This window comes from Cheilinus undulatus, linkage group 9 (assembly GCF_018320785.1).
Source record: "Cheilinus undulatus linkage group 9, ASM1832078v1, whole genome shotgun sequence".
In the NCBI taxonomy this organism is placed as follows: domain Eukaryota; kingdom Metazoa; phylum Chordata; class Actinopteri; order Labriformes; family Labridae; genus Cheilinus; species Cheilinus undulatus.
In genome coordinates this window covers 38,073,993-38,099,589 of record NC_054873.1, presented here as the reverse complement: position 1 = coordinate 38,099,589, position 25,597 = coordinate 38,073,993, and the positions used below count along the sequence as shown (strand labels likewise).

Genomic DNA, 25,597 nt, shown 5'->3' with positions numbered 1-25,597 from the left:
TTTCTTCAACAGTGGCTTTCTCTTTGCCACTCTCCCATAAAGCTTTGACTGGTGAAGAACCTGGACAACAGTTTAGTTCAGAGTCTCTCACATCTCAGCTGCTTAAGCTTGTGACTCCTTCAGAGTAGTCGTAGGTGTCTTGGTGTCCTCTCTCACCAGTCTCCTTCTTGCACGGTCACTGAGTTTGTGAGGATGGTCCGACCTAGGCCTGATTCCTCCTGATGATGGATTTAACTGAACTCTGGTGGAAGTTCAGCGTCTTGGCAATACTTTTCAATAACCTTTTCTCTGAGCAGACTGTGGAGTGTTCTTTTGTGTTCATGGTGTAATGGAAGCCAGGAATACTGATTAACCAGGGACCTGGACCTTCCAGACACAGGTATCTTTCTACTACAATCACCTGAGCCACATTCACTACACTCAGGTGATCCCTGTTTCATTTATTGTGAGACTACTTACACCAGTTGACTGGACATGTGTTGAATAAGGTTGAAAAGGGGGTGAATATTCATGCAATCACATATTTTACAGTACTTTTTTTGTTCAACGGACATTACTTTGTAGAAATCTGTTTTCACTTTGTAAAAGAGGTTGTCATAAAATCAACAAAAGGGTCAAACATCCTATGGGGGTGAACACTTTTTATAGGCTATGTTGACCTTTTGCACTGAAATACATACATCAATGAAAAAATGACTTCTCCTGGCTAAGTTATATTTATTTGGTTAAATTCTTACATTACCTGAAATATTTCCAACAGTTTTCATAACCAAAGAAACTCTTGATTTTTATATCTCTAACTGGACATGTCTTGTTACGATGGCTGTCATGATGGAGCCTCAAACCAACACTCCAGACAGACTGTGTCACCTACTCTATCCATGCTATATATTTTAGATCCATCTGGGCAAAATTCCATATGCAGGGCTAAAAAATTGGAGGTTGACTGTACCTAATCCCTTCATCATGGCAGAAGGTTTATAACCTTTAATGCAACAGATGATCCCTTTCTGGAGGATGTGAAATCAATTTTATATGAAGTAATAATTCCGAATTCATAGGCCTTTTTAACAGACAGATTCTGGAGCAGCTGTTTGTTTACACATTTGAGTGTTAACCAATGTATTGTCTTTAATTTATGCATAAAACTGAAATTGACTTTGGTTCATTCGTGAAGAACTTTGACTTCTTTCACGTATTTATGTTTAAATATAATAGAAAATACAATGTCTAAAGACTAGCTACGTAATTAGAACATTTTTAGTATCCTCAGCTGAAATCTGGTTGAAGTAATGGTTTTACTCTTAGATTTTCACACATCTAAAAAGGAAACATGCAGTTTAGGTTAAAAAGAAGTTTCTTTATGGTGTTTTGATCACTAGAGCTTCTTTTGAGGCTGTTTATGGCCCAGACTGGAATATCAGAGGATCTGTGCTACTTGCTTACACAAGCTTAATATGGCTTTTAGGATACAGCAACATCTGAACTCAGTTATTTTCAGTGGTATTTATAACTCTGAAAACTTAAATCTTGGATCAGGTTTTAACAGCTAGTTGAGTGTACTTTGTTTAGAGCCATTAGCACTGAACAGATGCAGGTGTGAAAAAGCACAGTCTTTCAAAGTGAAGCGGTTTTATTGTTTCTGCCCCTGTTAACATTTAGCTATAGATCTCTGAAACTGCCTCGCCCTTATCACCACATACTATAAGCATAACTGTAAAGGTGTAATGATGATGATGATGGGTGTGCAATTTTTGAATCTACCTGCTAAAACAAAACAAACACTTGAAAATAAGTGTTAATCAGCAGATTATTGGCTCCACACTTTTTAAGAGTCTGCTGAGGGATAACAACCTCTGGTATTCAAAGGAAGAACTCTGACCTTCTGGAAATTAAAAGATGTTAAGTGAGGGATAAAGTACAGAGAGACAGTGATTATTGAAGAACACAGACTGTCTGGATGATTCACCACCCCTGGAGTGAATCAATTATGGGTCAGTGTAACTTACAGGCTTTCACTAAAAAGTGTCAAAGACATTAACTGTAAAAGGTTTGTCAAAGGATAATAAATCATAAGTGAACTTCATATAAATAGAGTTCAGTTGGCTGATAATTTCTTCTACAGACAATGTCTGTCAAAGCATGCAGGAGGGGCCAAAGGTAGGAGGACTGGTTTAGTTTTTGTGAAATCATTAAGTTATAACAAGGGGAAGACAAACAAACGAGTAATAGTTAATTAGCAGCCAAGTAATTCTGAATTACAACCACTGAAAGGGGGCCTACAATGATGGATCAAAAGGCTTCATGGCTATGGACCCAAGGCTGCATCAAGCAAGTTTTCTCTGCAGCATCTTCTCTGATGTCTTGAAACCCAAACTGAGAATCAAGATGAAGCAAGCTTTTGCCCTTCTTCTGCAAAAAATGTCCAAACAAGCAGAAGTTAAAGAGAAACACAGCAACATTAAAAGGGCTAACAAGGCCTAAGTAGAGAAATCTAAATAAATGGTGGTGCAATTTAAGGAATAGGTGTGGGTTTTGTAAAGGACAAATGTTTCTTTAACACCTGGTGATGATATAGAAAGGAGCAGACAAAGCCACACACTCTCAAAGCCAGACAGAGTCGACATTTCTTTAAACCCAGCAAAATGTCTGTTTCCTCTGCTTTAAAAGTTCAACTTTTTCCTGTCCTATCAAATAAATAATACTACTCTTTTTTTTACTAGATATTAAATGCTTATATGCGTTTAATTGATTTTTCATGTTTTCTAGATAACCTCATTACCTGCAGTGAAAGTAGTCAAAGTGAAGGGAAAGTGTAGCTATGCTGCTTTCTGGCCCTCTATGGCCCTGCAGAGACATAAAACCATATTCTGCTGAATTTACACTAACCTCACAATGTATAGGAAAAATGTTTTACCTCTGAGTGCTCTTGTTGCTTGCTCTCTTCTGGGTTTCCTGTTCTTTCTCCTGACAGCTTGGGTTTTTATTTGTTTTTAGTTTTTGTTGACTTCTGAGGCTTTATATGAGAGGGAATATTTAATTTCTTTTTGGCTCTTTAATTTTTACTAACAGCCCAGCAGCTGTGGATATTGCTGTGGTCTTGAATTAAAAAAACATTCTGTTTAACTGTGGCTGTAAATGACAGCCTCACATCTTCTCACTTGTAATGTAAACAAACGCTTCTGTTGAAATGAAGCAACACAAATACAACGTATGATTTTCATAATATCGGCTTTTGTCTCATGTTGGCAGATTTTTGTGGATGCTGTTTGCCATTAGCTTTTGTTGCAGAGAGAAAAATGGCAATACACCTGTTAACTACTAATCAGCTGTTTCGCATAATACTCCATTTTCACTAGACTTTGCACACTTGTAACAACTGCCCCCCGGCAGGGAAGAAAGAACTGAAATAGTGTCACTGTTGACAAGTGCCAAGAACCTACTGTTTTAACTCATATGTTAGTTTATCTTTAGTTGTCAGTTACTCTAAATAGGTGCCATTTTAAAGAGATGGAAAATTAAAGAGACTGTGCTGGTCAAAGGTGGCTACCCCTTTACTGAACTCTGTATGCCTTCCAGGCCTCTGGACATAACTGAAACTATGAATATTATTCCAGTGCTTGTAAACTAAGGGTCGACTGATTAGGCCTATATTTGTCATTTTGCTGATTATTGGTATCTGCATGTGATTTTACCAATAATCTATCAAATCAATGAATAAAAAAGTGCAGTTCCTTGGCCAATCTAGCCAACTAGCCAATCAACACTTGAGCCAGGGTACCACTAACTCAGTGAACACATGGTGTCACTTCCTGTTTTCCTGCTAGCGTTACGCCGCTCTGTGCCATTCCTCATGCTGATAGAGCAAGGGCTAAATTGTTTGTTTTCCTTATTTTGCTTTTGTTTGTTATTATGAATTTTTCTGAGCTGCACAGCGGCACAGGGGTTAGCGCTGTTGCCTCACAGCAAGAAGGTCCCTTGTTTGCTTGTTCCCTTGTTCGCATGTTCTCCCTGTGCATGCGTGGGCTCTCTCGGATACCCCAGCTTTCTCCCACCACCAAAGGCATGCTCGTTAGGGAATTGGTGACTCTAAATTGGCCGTAGGTGTGAGTGTGCTTGGTTGTCCGTCTCTATATGTCAGCCCTGCGATTGACTGGTGACCAGTCCAGGGTGTTCCCTGCCTCTCACCAATGACAGCTGGGATAGGCTCTAGCCCCCGCGACCCCCAACGGGATGAGCAGTATAGAAAATGAATGGATTGATGAATTTTTCTTGACTCAGTTATTCAATAAATTAAGTCACTTATGGAGAGATTTGTCAAGGTGAAACTTATGAAGAGAAGAGGGCCTGGCAGCAGAGAGACGCAGCCACAATGCAACGCATACATGCCTGGTGTGAGCAGACACGGGTCGCAGGTGTCACGCAGCAAACAAGCACCCATTCTGAATGGGCATTATTTTGTCTGTAGTGCTGAAGCATGTTCTATAGGTGTGGTGTAAACTGAAATATTTGTCCCTGCAAACGCTTATGTTGCTGCCATTAGCACTAACATATGTAAATGCATGACTAGTGGTTTTAGTTAGATGTTAAAGTGTATGAATAGGGCAGAGTTACAGTTTGTTAGAAGCTGTATTTTCATATTCCCCTGACTTTGTGCTAAATTAAACACATCCCAAGCTTTTGTTTGTTCTGCAGATAAATTATTATTATCCTCTCATCTGAGTTTGATTTTGATATCAATCAGCAAACACAAACTGTAAGACTGAACCTTTCAAAGCAAATACAGTCCCTCTAAACTGACTGCAGCAGGTACAAAGAGTACCAAGCTGTTCAAACATTCACACACACTGTAGCCGTTTTGTTTGTCTGTAGATCTACTTCCTGGTGACACACACTCTATGGCTCATCCCAGACACAAGTGTCTTTACAAGTCTTGAGTTCACCTGCAAATCTTTGTGATTTTGAAGTTGGATCAGGGTTGTTTATGATATATGCATTGTCGAGGGAATCGGTTGAAATATCTTGGTTTACAATGTGCCAGTTTATTGTCTGTGTAAGGAGTTTGGAAGAACGAGTCTTCATGGAACCATTTAATATCACTTTAGCTCACTGTGTGACGGATCTGTTCATCCTGGTGTTAGTGCAAAGTCATGTAAGCTGTGTAAGGGTGACTGATGATACCTGCAAGTGTGTTTTTGTTGCTGTTGTGTTGTAGTAGTAGTAGTATTTCTAAAAAAGAGAACTGGAAAATAGCTAACCTGAGGTTTTCAATGGGAGATTCTGTGGAGTGTCTCCTTTCACCCTCAGCACTCCAAACATTCACAATAATAACTTCCCTGAGTCACATATAATTAAATGAGAAGATAAATGAGGGCCATGGGAAAAGAGGAAATGGTTCAATCTTGTTTGGTGGTGATGGTTAGATATGAAGTTTGGAATTGAGTTATATTTTTAGGTAATTATTCTGCAGCAAGCAGAGAAACAAATTGGCACCTGCAACTTTCAAACACACAGTAAATAATGGCTTTAGCAGGTAAAATACTGTAGGTAGTCTGCTACCATTGCAGATTTCAGTTTTGTTCCTCTATGAATAAAGATTATATATTACTAATACAGATATGTGTTACCACAGTACCATACAACTGTGTGTCTAAGACACCGTGTTAACATGTATTTTCCTATAACAGGAAACCAAGTCTATTTAGCCATGCACCATTTGGGTTCTGCACAACTTTTAACCACACTTGTGAACTCTGAGGAATTTGATAGAAAATGTCACGCTAGAAGACAATCCAAACCTTTAATCCCTCTGGAAGCCCCTAAACAGACTGCCTCTTTAATACTGGTGCAACTTTAGTTTTGGTAAAGGTTCTTTGGAAATTGTTGATGCTTGTTGTTTATTGGAAATGTAATTTCAGGCCCTGGCAGGTGTAAACATGCTCAACTCATACTGGATCTGACAAGGATGGACTTTGCTAGCTAGTTTCTTGCTGTTTAGCTTTGAGGCTATTGTGTACTTTAGTTGAAAGAAGTACAGTTATTTTTACATTAGTGTGATTTAATCTCTGAACCCATCAACCATCATCTGATGGACAGTGTATTCTTCTAGGAATAGACGTGGATTTCTCCATAATAATGGTGAAGCGAGAGTTAGCAATGGGGACAGGGATTGTTATTTTTGTTTATATTGATGCCCTTATTGATACTGCCTATTGATCCAAGTCCTTATCCATACCGTATCAATACGTTTCTATTGTTTAGTAGAATGAAAAAATGATGAAAAATATTTACAAAAGAAGTGATCTTGACTGAGAAAAAAAAATATGATTCAGTCTGTTAGAACTATTAATATCCCTTAAATTCACATCTGTATTCACTAAAGTTTTTCGTTAAAAACTGAACTTCCCTTTTTTTTATGTTGCATTTGAACACATCATGACATTCAGCATATATTTGTTGATGGCTTATTTGAACACATCATATACAACATCATTCAGCTTGTTAAGTCTGCTAATTAACTTCAGTTCTGCCGATTCTAGCTCTACACTGAATTAACATTTTTAACCAATGGGACCTGCTACAATGTTTGGGAGCACTTTCCAGCATTTATCTGAGCAATTGAAGAAGAAAATTCTCTTTGAGCAGCTGAAGCAAGGGTTATGAGGAGATGCTACTCCTGGCAAAGGCGGAGTCTTTCTTTTCTTTAAGGCGACAGTTGAATTAGCACATTTTGGTTTGATTTGATGCACAATGCTGATGTGCTTTTGGCTTGTGTTCAAGAACTGATGTATGTTTTTCACCAGTTACATCATAAAACGATGTCATGCACAGAGACTCAATGGCTGTATTGATAAGCTAAAACGCTATTAAACTTTGGGTAATTGAAAAGTTTTTATTCCCATCATCTGTTCATCTGTTAAGCCTCAGTTCACCAGTAAAATACATTATGTTATATGGAAGTTTAGTGATGTGCGTGGTTAAACGGTTAAATTTGTTCCGGTTAAAGTCAGTTAAAACTAATTACCTATCATTTTTTTTTTTTTTTTACAAACACAGGTTTGAAATCCCAGTCTAATGCTCTTTTAAACTGTGATGAACCTCCCACCACTAGTAACCTATGTAGCTTCAGTTAATGACCACTGCCTTAGCGTTCCCCGGCACTTCGCTGAACCTAAGATTAACAGTTAGCTTATAGTAGGAGCAGTGCAGTTCTACAGTACAACACATATCAAACCCAGTATTCATCTGCAAAGAGGAACGAAGGCTGGCGGAGCTAGCTGCTAATGTTAGCCATGCTCTACAGAGTATAGCAGGCTCACATCACATCCCCTGACACAAGGACCCTGTGAGGAATTCAACTGTTTTTTAAGTATTTTTTCTTCTCTTTAGACTGGTTGGTTAAATGAAATTTAACCAACTAAAAACAACTTTCAGCCAAATAAGGAAATAGATGACTGGGAACATCCTTACAGCAGCTGCACTCAAGCCAACCTCCGCAGGAAAAATAAGCACATTTTAATGTGATTTACCCATAATTTAAGGGGAATTGTTTGCCAAAATAACAACATCAAGATGCATAATTGATAAATGTAAAAATTCAAGCTTTGCTTGTTGATTTGTCAAGAAAAGAAGAAAAGTTTTAAAATGTTTGTTTTTTAAATGCAGGTAAGATGGATTAGTTCAGATATCTGTTTAAAAAGTGAAAAAAATTATCCCAAGGTGAGGCAGGTATGTTGGTAAAGCAGATCATGTTCTGCTTGATAATTGTTGTTCATAAACTGTTTTAACTGTAGGCACCAAGGCCTGCTGATACCTGATTGGTCGATCCAGCCCTGGTTACAAATGCAGGCTACTATAGATGAAATCCAAACCCCTTAACTGGCTTAAAATCACAACCTCTATGTACAGATTCTATATATTTTTGTAGAATCTGTGAATAGAGATTAATGTTGGTGCTCTTTTACAGCAAGTATTACAAGTACTGTACTTGTAGGTTTAAATCCACTCCGTGTTTGTAGTGAGCATTGATAAAAATGGCAACGGCGAATAGATATGTTTATCAAAGAGCAATAAAATAGAACCAAGCAGCATAAAAGAAGCATAGCAGAAACACTGAGTTCTATATTTTATGATGTTTGTCATTGTTAGTGTGATGTCAGTCATTCAGTCTAGTGATTTAGTCTATTTGCTTAATTTTTTTTCGATTTTCAGAAAATTTCTTCAACAATAGAAATTCAAACTAAGACATGCAGGGGGCTGTATATTTCTTGTTCTTGGTTCCTTCATTAGAAAATAATGAATCTCAGCTGTGCTGGGTCACATGGATGAGGATTTATATTATTGATGAAGACTTACAGATACATTTGCAAGTCTGTCAGAATATGTTGGCTCAGAGCATTACTTGTTGCTAAATAAATCCTTTAACAAGAACTTCCTGGTGTGTTGACCTTTTTTCTGATTCTACAGGTAATTAAATCTACCTGCTGCTCTAGCATCTGCTGCAGAAAGGTTGGTCAGCCTCATTTGTGGTGGTGGTGGTGTACTTCTGTTCTTTTTTAGTGAGGAATTCAAGAGGGACAGCAGTCAGCAGCTGAGTGTGACATGAATGAATACCAGCTATTTCAAGTAAAGTTTGTGTTTTTTTCCTGCACAAATTCAGAGCAGAGATCTGACTTGCCATTAGGAGACATTTGCTGAATCGTGAAAAGGTTTTGAGGGATTAGACCCATCTTTAAGGGTGCTTAGGGTGGGATTTATTATTTCTATCACTCAGTTGTTTTTAGCCATTGTTGCTTGAAATATGTAAAGGGCTTGGTGAATTATTGATTATATTATTTAACATCATAATGTTAGTACATGGCAGCTGATTTCAGTCTTCATGATTTACCAGAGAGTGAGACACTCCTCATCTGACTGAAGTTTAGGACCTGTCCACTGTTGCAAAAAATCAGACACATGTGGATGTAAAAATTAAGATGTTCCTTCAGGTGCTGTGATAGGTGCTCATCTTTTTAGTGATTGCAGACACCTCAAACAAATGTTGTTTTCAGTAATAAATCAGGGCAGCATCTGATAGAGGCGCATTGCAGTGAAAATAATATTTACTGAATTATCTCGACACAAACTGAATCATCATTTTGATGAAAACATTAATGTCATGTATCCTCTGGGTGAGTTTCCGATCACCACATTCATACATATTACATTTGTTTTCCAGAGAGTATTCAAAGTTAGCCGTAATTAAATATCCAGGCTGATCATGTGGTGGTCCTCCTGATAGAAATCACGATTTAGTCAGATTCTATCATCCCGCTGATGAGCCAGCTCCAGGAAAATCCTAAGTGGAAGTCTTAACAACCCATTTTGCATTTGAGTCATTATCCATCTTTGATCCGCACTGCTGGCTGAATGTTAATTATTGTATCAGAATAGCTGTTTCCTCTGCAACTTTGATTCAGTGATGTTTTTCCATCACTAAAACATCACAGAGCGCTGACCAAAAACAGGACAAAACAACATTCAGGTTAGTTCAAGTGTCTGTTCACAATGCAGCAGAGGAAATTGATGCAGCACCTGCAGACATTAGAGAGAAACATGGAAATGAATGAGCTTTTTTATGAGTGTAATTCAAAACAGCATTATTACTCAAATTAATTCTTCATCTAAATGCAGTAACAGATAATCCTCTATAACTTATTTATAGCTTGATTATTTTGTAATCATTTGCTGGATTGAAACCAGGACTTCAGTTGATTGGGTGCCACTGAAATTAAACAGAGTGCATAAGTATTCAGACCCTTTTTTCAGTACTTACTTGAAGCACCTTTGGCAGCAGTTCCAGCCTCCAGTCTTTTTGAATATGACACATAAGCTTTGCACACCTGGAGTGAAGGATTTTCTGCTATTCTTCTTTGCAAATTCCCTCAAACTAAGTCAGGTTGAATGGGGACTATTGGTGGACAGCCATTAGCAGATCTCTCTTGAGATGTTCAACAGGGTTCAGATTAGGGCTCTGACTGGGCACAGACTAGTCCCTAAGCCACTCCTGTGTTGTTTAGCTGTGCTTAGAGCCATCGTCATGTTGGAAGGTGAACCTTTGGCCCTGTCTGAGGTCCAGAGCGCTGCGGAAAAGGTTTTCATTGAGGATATCTGTGCTTTGCACTATTCAGTTTTTTCCTTAACCCTGACCAGTCTCCCAGTCCCTGCTGCAGATAAAACCCCCCACAGCATGATGCTGCCACCACCATGCTTCACTGTTATGATGCTATTTTAAGCAACATGCTTTCCCAGACATAACAGTTAGAATTGAGGCCAAACAGTTAAACCTCAGTTTCATCAGACCAGAGCTGGTTCGGGTATCTGAACAGGATCCTTCCTCATCCCCAGGATGAGACTCTAGGGCAGACTTGCTGGAAGGATTATATATTCCATGTGGTCTGGGGACACCTCAGAATCCCAGGGTGGAGCTGGAAAATGTTGTTTGGGATGGATGTGTGGGTTGAGTTGCTTAGTCTGCTGCCACCATCAACCAGCCCCTGACTAAATGGATGGACCTTAACTCAATCAAAATGGATGTGTCAGAGAAATATTCATTCAATTGTATGATTTGACACAATGAGGAAGAAGAGCTGTTAAACTGAGGTTTCTAGTCTGTGCTTTCAGATAGCTTACATCACATGCAGAATGCCATGCCACTATAAAAGCCATTTGTCTCCCTCATTGTGTCAAATTCATCCATACTGAGAAGACTGTGGTGAACAATGGAGTTTAGTTTTCCTTAACAAGACTCCTTAATTTGAGACAACTAGTGCCTGAGAGAGCTGGGTGGCATGTCTAGAATTCATGGCAGTGTGTCCACTCCATTAGAGCTCTGGATATGATGCTGCTAATGTGGTGCACATGCGCGTTTTTCTGTGTAATAAATATAAATAATAGATTTATGACTGTACAATTATTTCCATTTTTCTAAGCTTCTGTGGGCTTGAAAATATGACATAAGGAGGAATGTCCCATTTTCAAGTCAAAGAATGCATACCTGGTGTCGTTGTAGATGCAGAACTAACGCAGTCAATCCAAAACTGAGGAATTTTGTTTGGAACAAAATGTTTATGTGAATTTAACGGTTAACAGCTCTGCAGCTTTAGATGACAAAAGTGCTATATTCACCATGGTTGCATGTTTTTAATCTTTCCGCTGCAGAAAGTGTTAGTTGTTAGTTTTTATCATTTTTCATAGCATTAGAAAAGACAGAATGGTACATGCAGGACACACAGTGGTGCATGTGAACAAACAGGATCCCATATTGAGTAAAGGCAATCTACCTGACAAACATGCTTCAATACGATGGCAGAACAATTGGAGATAATGAGAAGGAAGGAGAAAGGAAGAGAAAATATTCTGAAGACAATTAAGCATGGCACAAGAAAGACTCAGACAGAGGTAAACAACTGAAAAAACAGAAATATAAAAGAATATGTTTGAACTTCTCTCTGCTGGAGGGGCTGACAACAATCACACAGTCACAGTTGTGCCTTTGAATAGCTGCTTACTGTTAATGCATTAGTTGAGGTTAGAAGACTATCTCATGATGGTCTAAATCTATTTTTGATACTTTTACATGGTTAAATGAAAACAAGTCGTGGGAAACCGACTCCCTCTGTAAACAAATTGGTTGGATTTAATCTGAAGCAGATGTTTTGTGTTGTCTTCTCTGTCTTCAGTGGATGGCCTGATACTGAGTTCTAGTTTATTTAAATAGAGTACTCTAAATCTTTGAGATTTATTTATCCCAATATTTTTAGGTCTGCTTCACAGGCTCTGACAGGTACAGTTGATTCCATCCATTTGTGTTAAACGAAATCATAATTGCTTCATTTGTCCTTATGTTTTATTTATGATTTATTCAAGTTAACAGTAGGAGAGACAACATCATATTTGTTTAGCCATTTGGCTGAGTAATGCTCTGGGACCATGTGCTCTAAAGGGCTTAAAGATACGCAGTACTGTGCAGAACTTTTAGGCACGTTCATACCAAAAATTCAGGCTGAAGTAAGGTGTCAATGTGGCGAGTAAGACACCTGAGGCCACCTGAGGGCAGGAAGGAGATTGATACAACCCCTGTAGTGCTCTAGATGTCCTTGTGTATTAGCAGGGGCAAAAACAACAGTCCACACCTATAGGGTGATGTAAAGGCCAGCTCAAACTACAAGTTTTTTTGGGGGGTCATTCACGACAGCACCATGCCAGACTAATCTTGTTCCATCTTAGCCGACATCGTGGCCACATGCGGGTCAAAGAGCATGAATCATAACTACAGCAGAAGCGCTCTGAGTGATTTGCGGCCTTTTGCTCTTAAAAAGAATTAAAAAACCAACAAAAAGCAATAATGGACTTGTTCTGATGTATGAACAGGAGGATATTATAGACCATCACTCCTTCAAATAGAACGTGAAGTATGAATGTGATGACATACAAAAAAAAACCCATCCTGTGGTCCTTTGCCACATGTCTCTCCCCGCTCTTGTCCCATTTCTGACTCTGTCCACTGTCCTCCTCCATCCAGTAAAGGCATTAAAAAGCCCAAAAATGTATAAAAAAAAATAGGCTTGGGTCAAAGAAATGCCATCGAGCTTGACCTTGCTGTCGACTGACATGTGTGTTGACATGTGTCTATCTTGACTCTGCCCTCCTCCCACACACACCCCGCCCCTCCAGCCCTTTGTTGTGGCACATCAGGCCCCATGATAAAATGTAAGTGCCCTACATGCCTAAAACCTTTGCACGAGTATAGTCATTTTATGGATGCAACAAATTTTTAGGTATACAACTAAAATTGCTCTCAATGATTGAGGCATGTATTTTTTTTTTTTTTTTTTTTTTTGGAAAATTGAGCCAAGAGGGAAAAATAGCATCACAAAAGCGACGGTCTTAGACCCAACTGCAAAGTCCAAGCCTCTCTAAAGGCCCCAGAATCTTTTCATATCATCATTCATTAATGCCCTTATTGTTTACACAAGGAAGGGTCCTATCACGGACACGCCAGATGGATGTGTTTCACACATCCATCTGGAAAAGCTTCAATAGGAAACGTTTGAGAAAAGGCAGAGGCTTTGAAAAAAACTCGGAGAGTGATTGGGTGAATATTCTGTCTGTCACATCTCTACGGGCCAATCAGAGCAACAAAACACGTGACGTAGCCGTTATCGAGCTGCACATGCGCAACTACTGAGGAATAACGCGAAACATGGCGACTATAGACATGTAAGTACTCGACTTTTGTCGTTTTTGAAGAGAAAACAACTCACTGCTGTTCTTTGTTCTTCTTTTAACGAAGAAATGTCGTCAAGTTCTGATAAAACTGGCGCTTTTGCAGCATCCACGCTAATCTCTTCCTCCATAACTGCACCAGCTCTTGCTGCTGCTTGTTTACGTCACGACTCTGCTGCACCTGAAAGTACTGCCCCTTATTGCTGATTGGTCCTGTCACTTTCTAAACGGGCCCAAACGGTTCAGATGGGAGCATTGCAAGATGGATTCGCCAGTGAGAAACAAGGAAATGGGCGTATCCATCTGCTTTGCGAGGTTAAGGGTCCTATGGAAATTCTGAAATGATGACTGTGGTAAATCAGCATGATACAAATGAAGATGTATGATTGGTAACAGAAGGAACTTATACTGCACTAGTATTGAGGAGATATCTTTATTTTCATAAGTTACAGTTGGCCTAGAGACTTGTTAAAATATTTAAATGTGCTGAGTTTGACTTACAGTGCTCTTCTGAGGGATGATCAGCTAGTAGAGAAGGGTATTAAGTATTTCAGTTCAGAAGTATTAACTGTAGTTGTCTGACTTTGTTACAAGGAAACAGACACTTTAAAATATTTTGTGTGCTTGCTTTGATTGCTCTTGGCTGACTGTGGATGGGTCTTGTATTGGTCTCTGCCTGGGGCCTCCAAATGGCTATAATCAACCCTTTAGAGACATGAAGGTGAGGTGAATCGGGGACAGAGTGTACATGGTCTCACTTCACCTGATTTAACCCTATTTAAAAAGGAGATCACTTCCTTTTATCAGGTTTTTATTTTAAAATTAAAACAAGAATATTATTGTTATTATTGTTTCATTATTGGCAATAAGAAAGGACAAATAGCTCTCCTTTCCTTTGCATATATTGATTCAGACTTCTCTCTAATTGTAGCATTCAAAGTTGTCAGTTCAGAGGTGAGTGGTCAGCTGTTTTCTCTCTGTCATTGTGTGAAGAGCATCCAGTGGCTGCTGATCAAAAACCTGCTGTGTGTAGTTCACTGACATCACCTGCAGTCAGTCCAGAGGGATGACAGGCGGGACAAATATTTGAGAGAAAGATGCCAATGTGACATAAACAAATCCTGTCCAGTGTACTCTGCAGGATTACTGGCACAGTCTCTTTCTATACATGCTTGTATGCACTCTTACAAGTCATACATACACACTCTTAAAAAGGCAGCATCATAATGACTCTATGATCCAGACCTACATGAGTTATATTTGTCCCTGTATGACCTCGTACACTGCTTTGATATGAAAAATCCTCAAGGATCCCACACAAACACACACACACTCACACGTTCGTACCTCCCTGACTACACAGGCACAGTCCTGCAGGACCAGGTATCATAACCCTTCATTTCTCCTCAGATTGCTGAACTCTCTTACCTTCCTTCTGCTGCTCTTTTTCACTCATTTCCTCCATCTTTCTCTCTGCTCGTCCCTATGGAGCTTCTGAAAATAGCAGCTGAGGGAAAAGTGGGTCAGCTGCCATGCGGGGGGTGGAGGGGGTCTGTGTGTAGTGAATTTGTCCAACATTTGTATTCATACAAATTCTCCTATTGTATCTCCCTATCCCTGATTTTCAGCTTTTTTTTCACCAAGTATTACACAATTCAAACAGCTGACAGCTTTTGCTGATTTTCAGATTGCTTGAGTACTGATCTGACCTTTCATTGTTTACACCAAGTTTGCAACACAAAACATCATGTGAAGATAATTGGAAAATAATCCTTGGTTTTATCTGTTAATTAATGAAGCATCAGATAACTGTGATACCGTTATATAATGATAAATTGTGATGAGTTATGTATTATTAAAGAAACACAACTAAGCATTCATTTCTGGTTTAAGACTGACTTTGGTTCTGATCTTTCAGGTGTTGCTAAACATGCCTAGTAATAATGTTTGAGATTTTATGGTACCATGAGAACTGATGATGTCATCAGTATTCATTAACAAGGGCTACAACCAGTGGTGTAAGGTTGGGAGAACTGGCCCCAGAACAGCCTGTGATGACGGGCCTTTAGGCTCCTCAGTATGGAGCACACACTTATAGACAATACATTCATATTACTCAGCAATTATCACTGCTTCCATATATGACAACCATAAGAAAACAAAGTAAGAAAATGTTCTTTGACTGAGTAGTTTTCCATAGTTAACTTAAATTTTTAATAGTAGATGATTTAGTTATAATTTATCTCCTACTGTTTTTTAACACTATGACAGAGATAGTTTGGCATGTTTGAGGGTATACGTGGTATGGCTATTAAAAACTAAACTTATGCTGTAATACAATTTTACTGAACGTAAACATTTTTCAGTGTCTGTCTCCTTCAATATACCCCCAGTCTGCATCAACACACTGCTGATTCAGGTCTTCCACTGATCAAAGCGGTGCAGAAGGTCTTCTTCAGGCAGTTGTCTCAGAACCTCTGTCGTTCTTTTCTTCACTTCTGACACAGACTCAAAACGTGTTTCTTTGAGCTCAGATTTGATCTTAGGAAAAAGAAAAAAGACACACGGTGCTAGATCAGGTGAATAGGAAGTGGGGTCAAGCACTGTGATTTGTTTTTGTGCCACAAACTGCTTTACTGAGAGCGCAATGTGAGCTGGCACATTGTCCTGATGAAGAAAGAAACTGTTTTTTTACAACTGTGGTCTCTTTCTTCAGACTTTTTCCACACAGTTTTTCTAGAACCTGTTTGTAATAGTACTGATTTACCATTGATTACTGGAATCCACTCCTTCAAATTTATACCTTAATGTCAAAGAAAACAATCAACATGTCCCTGAATTCATGTACAAATGTTCATGCAATATTGACTAATTCTCATACTCAGTGATCCATCTTTTATAACAGTTTGTTCAATTTGTTTGAGGTTGTTGATTTGCAACCTGGAGTCGCCTAAAGAAATATTGAAGAATGAATTAGTGTATTCATGTGTAAAATGACATGCAACAAATGAAATTGTATGATTTGCAGCAGAAGAACTAATGTTGCACCCATAGTGAGGATATATTTTTTAATTTTCTTAACTTACAGTCAGAAGTTACAGTTGGCCTAGAGACATGCTGAAATATTTAGATGTGCTGAGTTTGACTTATGATTTCCTTCTAAGAGGTGATGAACAAGTACTGCTGGGTATCTGGGTATTTCAGATTTGAGCATGTTCATTAGTTCTCCGACTCTTTAACCAGAAAAAGACACTTCAAAATATTTTGTTCACTCATTATGGTTTATTTTTGCTCAAAATGGAAGGGCATCATATTGGGCTCTATCTGGGGCCTCAAAATTACCCTGAAGGAAGTACTTCAATATATTATAATGCCAACCCGTCTCATATCCAAGTCTCTGTCACACACATATACAAGGGCAACCATAGCTTAAATGATTCTTATTCTGCCCAATGTTTTGATTTTTTATTCTCTAAATATTTTTACAGAAGCAGAAGAGGAAATGTGTGAAGATACACAGTATTTGAAAATGACATAGCTTTAGATTAAGTTGCCTTTTATTTCTTCAAAAAATCTTTTGATGTATTTTGGGGTAAACTATGCTGTATTATGCTGACCAAAATCCATAAGTGTCAACATCTCTGTAGACCCTCAGAACAGATTCGTGTCTGTCATATATTTCCCAGGAATCTGACAAAAATGTGAGGAGCTAAAGGATGAAACCTGTACAAAAATAACACAACATTGCTTCACAAATGTGTGATATATTGTTTAGTTTAATTTCTCCTGGCAGGAAAAAAGTTGTTCTCATCTAGCCAAAGCGTTTTCCTTAAAATTTGAAATAATGTGCAAGAGAATGTGCGACAGCCACTTTATTTACATACAGGAGGAATTTATGACCAGAGTAGCCGTACGTTTATCTTATTCATTGTTGTTGTTCTGATTGTTTGTCTCTACCCATCTCTCTCTTTTACCCTCGCAGCCCAACACAGTCTGAGCAGAGGGCTTTTCAATCTGAGTCTGTTTCTGGTTCAGGTTTCTACTTGTTAAAAGGGTTTTCATGCCACTGTAACTTTGCAAAATGTTTCTTTGTGCTGTGCTCATGGTGGGTTAATGTTGGGTCTTTGTAAATAATAAAGTAAAGAGTGCAGTCAAGACCTGCTCTTTTATAAAGATTGCATTTGATATGAATTGGCACAATACAAATAAAAACTGATTGATTAGTTTAGGTTTTATCCAATCAGCAGCATTGTGAATATAAACTCTATAAGCTGTTTAATACATCACCTCTTTTTTTGAAATCAGTGTTCCCCATGTTTTTGTGGAGGCTTCACCTGCACCATGTGTACTGAAGGACATTTTACATTAAAGGAGCTGTAGAATCCAGTGATTGTTGAAGCCCTCAATATGGATGATAAATCTCCTATCAAATTTAACAAAAAACAACTTTGAGTTCATGCACTTGAACAGGACAAAAACAAAACTTATGGTTCACTGTAAGGGGGCTCTCATCATCTGAGAACTGCAAAACGTGGAAGAAAAACATTCTCATGAGAGAAAAATCTACAGAGATAAAACTCTCCTAAAAGGAAAAAGTACCTAAAACAGAAAATAAAGTCCCTGTGGACGTCCTCTTGGCTCTTCTGCTGCTTGTCAATGGTTTAATGTCATTTTGTCAGCACATGACTGAAGCACATGTACGGTCTCTGTCCACTCAGATTAGTCACTATAATCCCAACTAAACTATAGCTTTAATGTTTAATCTGATGAGTGAGAACCTAAAAGATGTGATAGAAGAGGTTTATGGCATGAGAACATTACATGGCAGGGTTTCTGAAGTAAATTTGCAGGACACTAAAATGAGACGCTGTTGATGCTATTACTTTATTTGTTTAATGGGTGCACATTCTGAGATACACAACACATCTGAGTGATCATATCCAGAGACGAGGATCAGCACTGTTTTGTTTGAAACTTTCATTTATAGCAGAGCAGAGCTGTCTGTTTTCAGCGGGCTGCAAACTCGACTCATGTGGCCTCATGGTTGATCTAATTGTCCATTATGTGTTAAACTAATACAGTTAGGTCTAAGAGCAGAGGAGGGGACAAGTGGGTGAAAAAAAACATGAAGAGGCATTGAGTGGAATTGTGTTAGACCAGTAAAAGCCAGTGGTGCTGCTCTGCTTGTCAGCTGTATGCTGCTGCCTGTTTTAACAGTTTTAATTGGTGCATTCTTTTTGTATTTATGTGGTGTCTGTTAGTTTATGTTGTTTTTATTTACTGATTCTACTGTGGAGGAAGAGAAATGTGTGTAGCACTTAAAGTCCAGGATGAATTTACCTATGTGGACATTAAAAGAATCAGATTGTTTCATATCATATCGTATCATAAGTTGTGATGGTACAAGCCAAATTGGACATGTGCAGCATCGTCTCACACCAAACACACACTCAGTGGAACACAGCCTCTGCCCATTCACTCATCATTCAAACACTGATTGTGAAGCCTGTTACAGTATGTAACATGGCCATCAGTATCAACTATTCCAATTCATGTGCATCCATATACATTCACATGCTACTGAGCCACAGTTGTCCCAGCCCAGAGGAAGCTATGGAACCTCATTGTACGCTGAGTTTATATAGTATCAGATGTAAGTCACAAAGAGATCGTCTCTCTTTCAGAAGACTTCGCAGGGACATTTGCTTGCATCTGTCTTTGTCATGACACATACTGTATGTCACATCTGGACTTCCCCTCTAACTCACCCTAAATGTATTAAGTTTTGGCTGCTGTGAGGCTTGAACAGTTTTAGCTGAATTAAGTGTGATTCATCATCCTTGCAATGTTAAAATTTAATGCTGGTGTTGTGAAACAAAACTACTGACAACTAAATGAGTGTATCCCTGACTGAGGAAACACAAAACTGAATTTTGCAGAGTGGATGATACACACTACTGAATCTTTTGCTTCAAAATTTATCAGTAGTTCTAATAATAATAATTGCAGAGCATTACCTTTTGGTCTTAGCTTATTATATATTGATTTCACATTAAAGACCTGATTCACAGAAGGATAGCCCCAATTTAAATCTGTTCAAATAAGTAAAAAACTGTCTCAGTCAAAATATGAGCAAAGTGTTGTGAACTCCCAGCTCTGCAGTGTGTATATATGGCCTGTCTATGTCTGCCTTGGTGTTGTTGTTTTTATGTATCAACAGTGCTTTCAGAGAGCGTTCAGACCTCTTTGACTTTTTCAATGCTGTGATGTTGCAGTTTGGTATTACAGGCATTTACACTTGGTTTTTCTCTCGTTAATATACACAAAGTTCCCCATAATGACAAGGTTAAAACCATTTTTGAAACTTTTGGATGTATCGCACAGAAAAACTGAAATATCACATTAAGTATTCAGACCCTTTTCTTAGTGTTTAGTAGAGGCATCTTTGGCAACATTTGCAGCCTTGGGTCTTTTTGAATATAACACAACAAGCTTTGGACACCTGGATTTGGGAATTTTCTGCCATTCTTCTCTGCAAATGCAACCATCAGTGGCCATTGTCAGGGCTCTCCAGAGAGGTTCGATAGGGTTCAAGTCAGGGCTCTGGCTGGGCCACTCTAGGACATTCACAGAGTTGTCCCTAGGCCTCTCCTGTATTGTCTTAGCTGTGTGCTTAGGGTTATTGTCATGTTGGAAGGTGAACCTTGAACCCAGTCTGAGGGCCTGAGCACTGTGGAACAGGTTTTCATTGAGGATATCTCTGTGCTTTGCTCCATTCAGCTTTCCTTCACCCCTGACCAGTCTCCCAGTCTCTGCTGCTGAAAAACACCCCCAACAGCATGATGCTGCCACCACCATGCTTCACTGTTACGGTGGTATTGGGCAGGTGATAAGCAGTTTCTGGTTTCCTCCAGACATAATGGTTAGAAATGAGACCAAATAGTTGAATCTTGGTTTCATCAGACCAGAGAATCTTGTTTCTCGTGGTCTGAGAGTCCTTCATGTGCTTTTTCTGCAAACTCCAAGTGTGCTTTCATCTGTTTTACAAAGAGGAGAGGCTTTAGTCTAGCCGCTTTGCCATAAAGCTCAGATCGTTGAAGGGCTGCAGGGATGCTTGTCCTTCTGGAACTTTATCCCAAATCTACACATGGTCTCTGGAGCTGAGTGACCATCAGGCTCTTGGTCACCTCTCTCACTAAGACTTTTCTACCCTGATTGCTCAGTTTGGCCAAGAAGAGTTCTGGTTGTACCAAACTTCTTCCATCAGAGTTATGGAGGCCACAGTGCTCTATGGAACCTTCAGTGCAGCAGAACTATCTTTTTTATTTGAGTTTTTTCTTGACCATGTTCTTCAGTCTTTGAGTGATGGTTAAGGTTTTTACTACAATTAATTGCTTAACATCTCAACATTTGACATTAACTTGACTTTGTTGTAGATCCAAAGAGGACTGCTAAGCCAGGGCTAATCTATCATAGAAAAATGTAGCACAGTAGCCCAACCTATTTTGGCACAGATATCATTTATGGGATCCAGGTGCCCTGAGGTAAAACAGCAGCATTTAAGTGGCCTGCTAATGGGTAATTCATCATCAATGCCCCTAGACGTCAGATCGTCATCTTAAAGATAAACGTGTCACAATTTTAATCTGAGGCACATTTTCATCTTTTGCTTTTCTAAATGTGTCTTAAAGTAACACTTCCTCTGAATATGCTTTGAAGCAATGACATATCACTGGGTCAAACTTTAATTACAAGTCATGATAGCTTTGAGACTTATTTGTTTTAGAGGTGTGTGGATGAAGTCACTGATCAATTTTCTGCTGTTCCTTCTAGGATTCAAGTGTCCTGTCTGCTCCAAGTCTGTGGCGTCCAATGAAATGGAAGTTCACTTCATCATGTGTCTAAGCAAGCCTCGCCTCTCCTACAATGGTAAGGAATTCCTTTCTCTGTTCCCGTACTCACATTTTCCTCAAAAAGCAGAAGGGCACTGCAGATGTGAGACTCTGAACGAAAGCCAGTAAACAAAAATAATGATGATGGCCTTCGTTTTTCAAGGCCATGTCCTTCTTTATATTTATTAGTCCTCTGTCCCAATATTACATTGGGTCTCTTGTCACTGCCTCTGTGATGATAAATATTCATGGCAAAGTGGGTGGGGGTCTACACACCGGTGTCTTTTGTTGAAGTAATCCTTCCAAAACACAATAAATATGAATGAGGGGAAATGAGGAATCATAAAAATTCATAAAATGAGTTTATACAACCAAACATAATTATTGATGCTCTGTAGACCTGAAAAGTACAAGCACAACTTGCACTGCAAGGACCCTTAATGGAATTAAACTCCTGTTGGAACATGTAACGTGTTAGTATCACAAGATGTTCCTGGCCCCATCACAGGACATTATGTCTTTAAGCATGAGGCTTTTTTGGGGGGTTGATTTTATTTCACTTGAGCAGCAGATAAGTTGTTATAACCTATGAGAAGCCTGTGATACAGTAAGTCAAAGACAGAACTCTGGCTCCTGCTGCTGCACAAAATAACCCACTTTTAAGGCAATTAGGTGCCTCTAACTCGTTGTTGGTTATGTGAGGCTTCATGAAAGCATTTGACAAAAAATATTCTCTCTCTTTAACTTTAATACAACATGGAATTATTAAAACTTATTGAAATTATTAAAACATGTTCAAGACTTTAAAGATCATAACTTCATTCAAACCTCAACAAATTAGTTTCTTTAAATTGAACTGTGTTGAAATTGAAGGATGTTATTGTGAAACAATAAGAGGCTTATGAGCAAGGGGTTGATTATTTCTCATCAGCATTCTGAGTGTAGCTGTGCACCAAGGGTGGCTATTAACCAGACTGTTTTACTATCCACAGCATGGGGTATTTCACATTCATCTAGATTACTCAACATAGACAGGCTTTGACTAGAGCAGAACCTTTCAAAAAATCATTGGAACAGTGACCGGACAAATGTCTATCCATCACGTTCCTTACTGGCAAATCAGAACAATGGAGTAACCTAAATAATGCAAGCTCGACATGCAACCATTATCCTCGTTCACTATCAATGGAGACAGTTAGGGAACCAAACTTTGCCAAAGCCAGTTGGGAGAAGAACAAAAACTTTTCCTCCAGCTTTTGATAAAAGTTTGATAAAATTGCCGCTATAGCTATATCTGAGCTAATCTCTTCTGGCAGCCATTGTTTACAGGCTTGCAGTACAACTAAACCAAGCTGATAACCAGTGTTAATTAACACTGACTGGTTGAGTCATTCTTTGACTTTGCAAGATGGATCTGCCTGATGACAGACAACCAATCCACTGGCTTTGCAAGGTTAGTTGGCAATAGTCCTCTGCACCTTCCAGGCCTTACTTTTACAATTGGCTCCACTTCGTACTCAGAAGAGCCAGTTAGGTTAGGTTAAACAAACAAGCAACAAAGGTGGAGTAGGATCACAGAGTTACAGTTCTTTCAAAGAAGTAGTCATCAGAAATTTTCTTAAGGTAAACAGTGACTACTGAGAGTACACATACTGTGTGAAGTCAGTGTACCTTCTTGGGTTTTAAAGCTGAGAATGACCTCATTCTCACTTGATTTTTTTTTTTTTTTTTAACTCGGTGAACATTTTTCCATTAGTTTCATATTTTCAATACCTGCTTTCCAGATTATTCAATTCATTATTATGTGACATGAATATGAAACCTAAACACAGGGATGCCTCACAAACAATGGGTTTTGTCAGTGAGTGTGTTTACATGGACTTGAGACTCAGTTATAAACCATAGGCCAGTTTTAATAATTTTCTGGATGTGTGCATTTGCATGCACACAGAGCAACATGCCTTTCTCTGTATACGTGATAAAAACTAGCATCTCTATTTTTGCAGGTGCCTGTGATGTTGAATTTTTACAACAGAAACCAGTTTTGGACTTTGATAAAAATGAGGCCATTGTGCTCACTGTGGCACCCACCATTATTTATGCCTACATTGCAATGCAAATATGGCACTTGCCTCTTTTCCAGGAATAGAAGAAAGTAAGCAACAACCGATATTAAACATTTTTTCAGCTCTGACTGGTGCCCGCCTGCCACTCCCACAGCATAGGGCAAGGGAGCAATGGGTGGAAATGCCCAGCCATGACTTGTTGGAAACTTCAAGTTATATTTTATCCTTTCATTACTGATAGAAACTCAGAATCCACAAGTAAGACCCTCTCATTGCCACAGCCGCTCTTGCACTTGCATCTGATGTGCTACGTCCATGCAGGTATAGCAGCTGTCAGAAAACAGTGTAAGGCGTATGCATGCCATAGTGTTCTCTTTTCTTTGGGAGTTCTCCAGGGAACAAAGCCAGGTTACACTGTAAAAAAAATTCCGTTAAATTTACGGTAAAACGCTGGCAGCTGTGGTTACCAGAGATTTACTGTAAAAATTACGGTGAGAATGTATGAGAAAAAACGGTGTTTACATTCTACAACTGTAAATATTACAGTTCAAACCTGTTTTTTTTTAACTGTAAATTTCTGTTAAAAAAATACAATATTGTAACCGTTTATACAAGGATTTGCTGTAAAAATAACAGTTATACTGTAACCATATTTACGGTAATTTGCTGTACAACTTACTGTAATTTGATGTAGAAATTACAGCTCTATTACAATATTTTCTACAGGGATTGGCTGTAAAAATAACGATAATGAAACAAACCTGTTTACGGTAAATTACTTTAAAAACACCAGAAATCCTGTAAACCTAAATACAGTCTATCTCAGTAATAAAAACAGTAGACCCGTATAATGTTTAACGGTATTTTATTATAACTACTTAAATTTTACAGTAAATTACTGGCAGCTGTGGTTACCAGAAATTTACCGTAAAAAATACAGGACAAAACATGAGAAATTACAGCTGATATTTGCAGATTTTACGGTAGTAGCAAAATACTGCCCAACTTTAAATTTTACAGTAAATTACTGGCAGCTGCGGTTAGCAGAAATTTACAAAAATACAGGACAAAACATGAGAAATTACAGCTGATGTTTGCAGATTTTACGGTAGTAGCAAAATACTGCCCAACTTTAAATTTTACAGTAAATTACTGGCAGCTGTGGTTACCAGAAATTTACCGTAAAAAATACAGGACAAAACATGAGAAATTACAGCTGATGTTCGCAGAATTTACAGTAGTAGCTTAATACTGCCTTACTTTAATTTTTTACGGTAAATTACCAGCAGCTGTGGTTGCCAGAAATTTACTGTAAAAAAATACAGTACAAAACATGTGAAATTTCAGTTAATTTGCTAGATTTTTGCAGTAGTGCCCTAATACTCCTACTTTTAACAAAAGATTCAAGCTGAATAAACAACAAGAAACTCTGCAGTTATATGTTTGAAATAAAAAACCTTTCAACACATCTGATAACTTTTCTGTATACTCACAAAGCAGTTTAGATCTTGGAAGAAAAAGCTTGTGTCCATATGTATGACAGGTAGTCCTTGGTGTAATGCATGAAGATGAAACAAAGTCACTTGCCCCTAAATGATTCAAGAGTAATGAGTCCAGTCTTGACTGAAGAAGGCCTTCCACTTGGGAAGCTTCACATGGCCAAGAAACTTCATCTTCTTGAAGACTCGAGCACAGTTCATCAGGTGTTCTACTTTGGACTGGCTCCATCCTCTCTGCAGCAAGTACATATACAAAGCAAAGTTAGAGTGATTCAGTGCTTCAGTTTAATGCCTACACAGATGTAAATTTGAGAAAACTAGGCTCTAATAAGCCATGCTTACAATCAGCACAACAGAATAAAATAAACAGTGTGTACAGTACATACAGATCATTTCTATAATAGAATATGGTGAAGAAACGCAAATGTACCCACAAGTGCCAGCTATTAAGTCAGCAATCACCTAACAACAGCCAATTACTTTTTCCGTTATTGATTATAATGAGACAGTTATGACATATTAATTGCAATTTGCTTTTCGTCTATAGTTTAAAGCTGTGGTGCCCAGGCTTGTATCCACTGAGCTCCCCCCTCCTTCACATATCCAAGAAGATATGGACCCACACAAAATAGTGACATAGCTATTGCTGTAAAAACTAAACATAAATTTGAATTGATGTCATTATTTAAAGCAGTTTTAATTTTGGCAGATATTTTTAATTTTAGTCTTAGTTTTAGTCTTTAAGTGAAATGAATTTTAGTTTCAGTCACATTTTAGTCATTTCTGTCCATTTAGTTTTAGTCCATAAAAAGTCCTCACATTTTAGGTTTTACTTTTAGTCCAAGCATTTATTGTCTTGCTTAATCTGGTACCA

The 25,597-nt window shown here is 38.5% G+C and overlaps 1 protein-coding gene across 2 annotated transcripts in view; it reads left to right on the top strand.

The window, feature by feature from the left end:
• The window catches only part of znrf1 (zinc and ring finger 1), a 96,693-nt gene that overhangs the window by 42,123 nt on the left and 28,973 nt on the right, over positions 1-25,597 (top strand). For both annotated transcript variants that reach the window (XM_041796644.1, XM_041796643.1), the window contains exon 2: positions 21,100-21,195. In XM_041796644.1, coding sequence (XP_041652578.1) covers positions 21,100-21,195 — 96 coding nt within the window. The remainder of the gene's footprint in view (positions 1-21,099; positions 21,196-25,597) is intronic.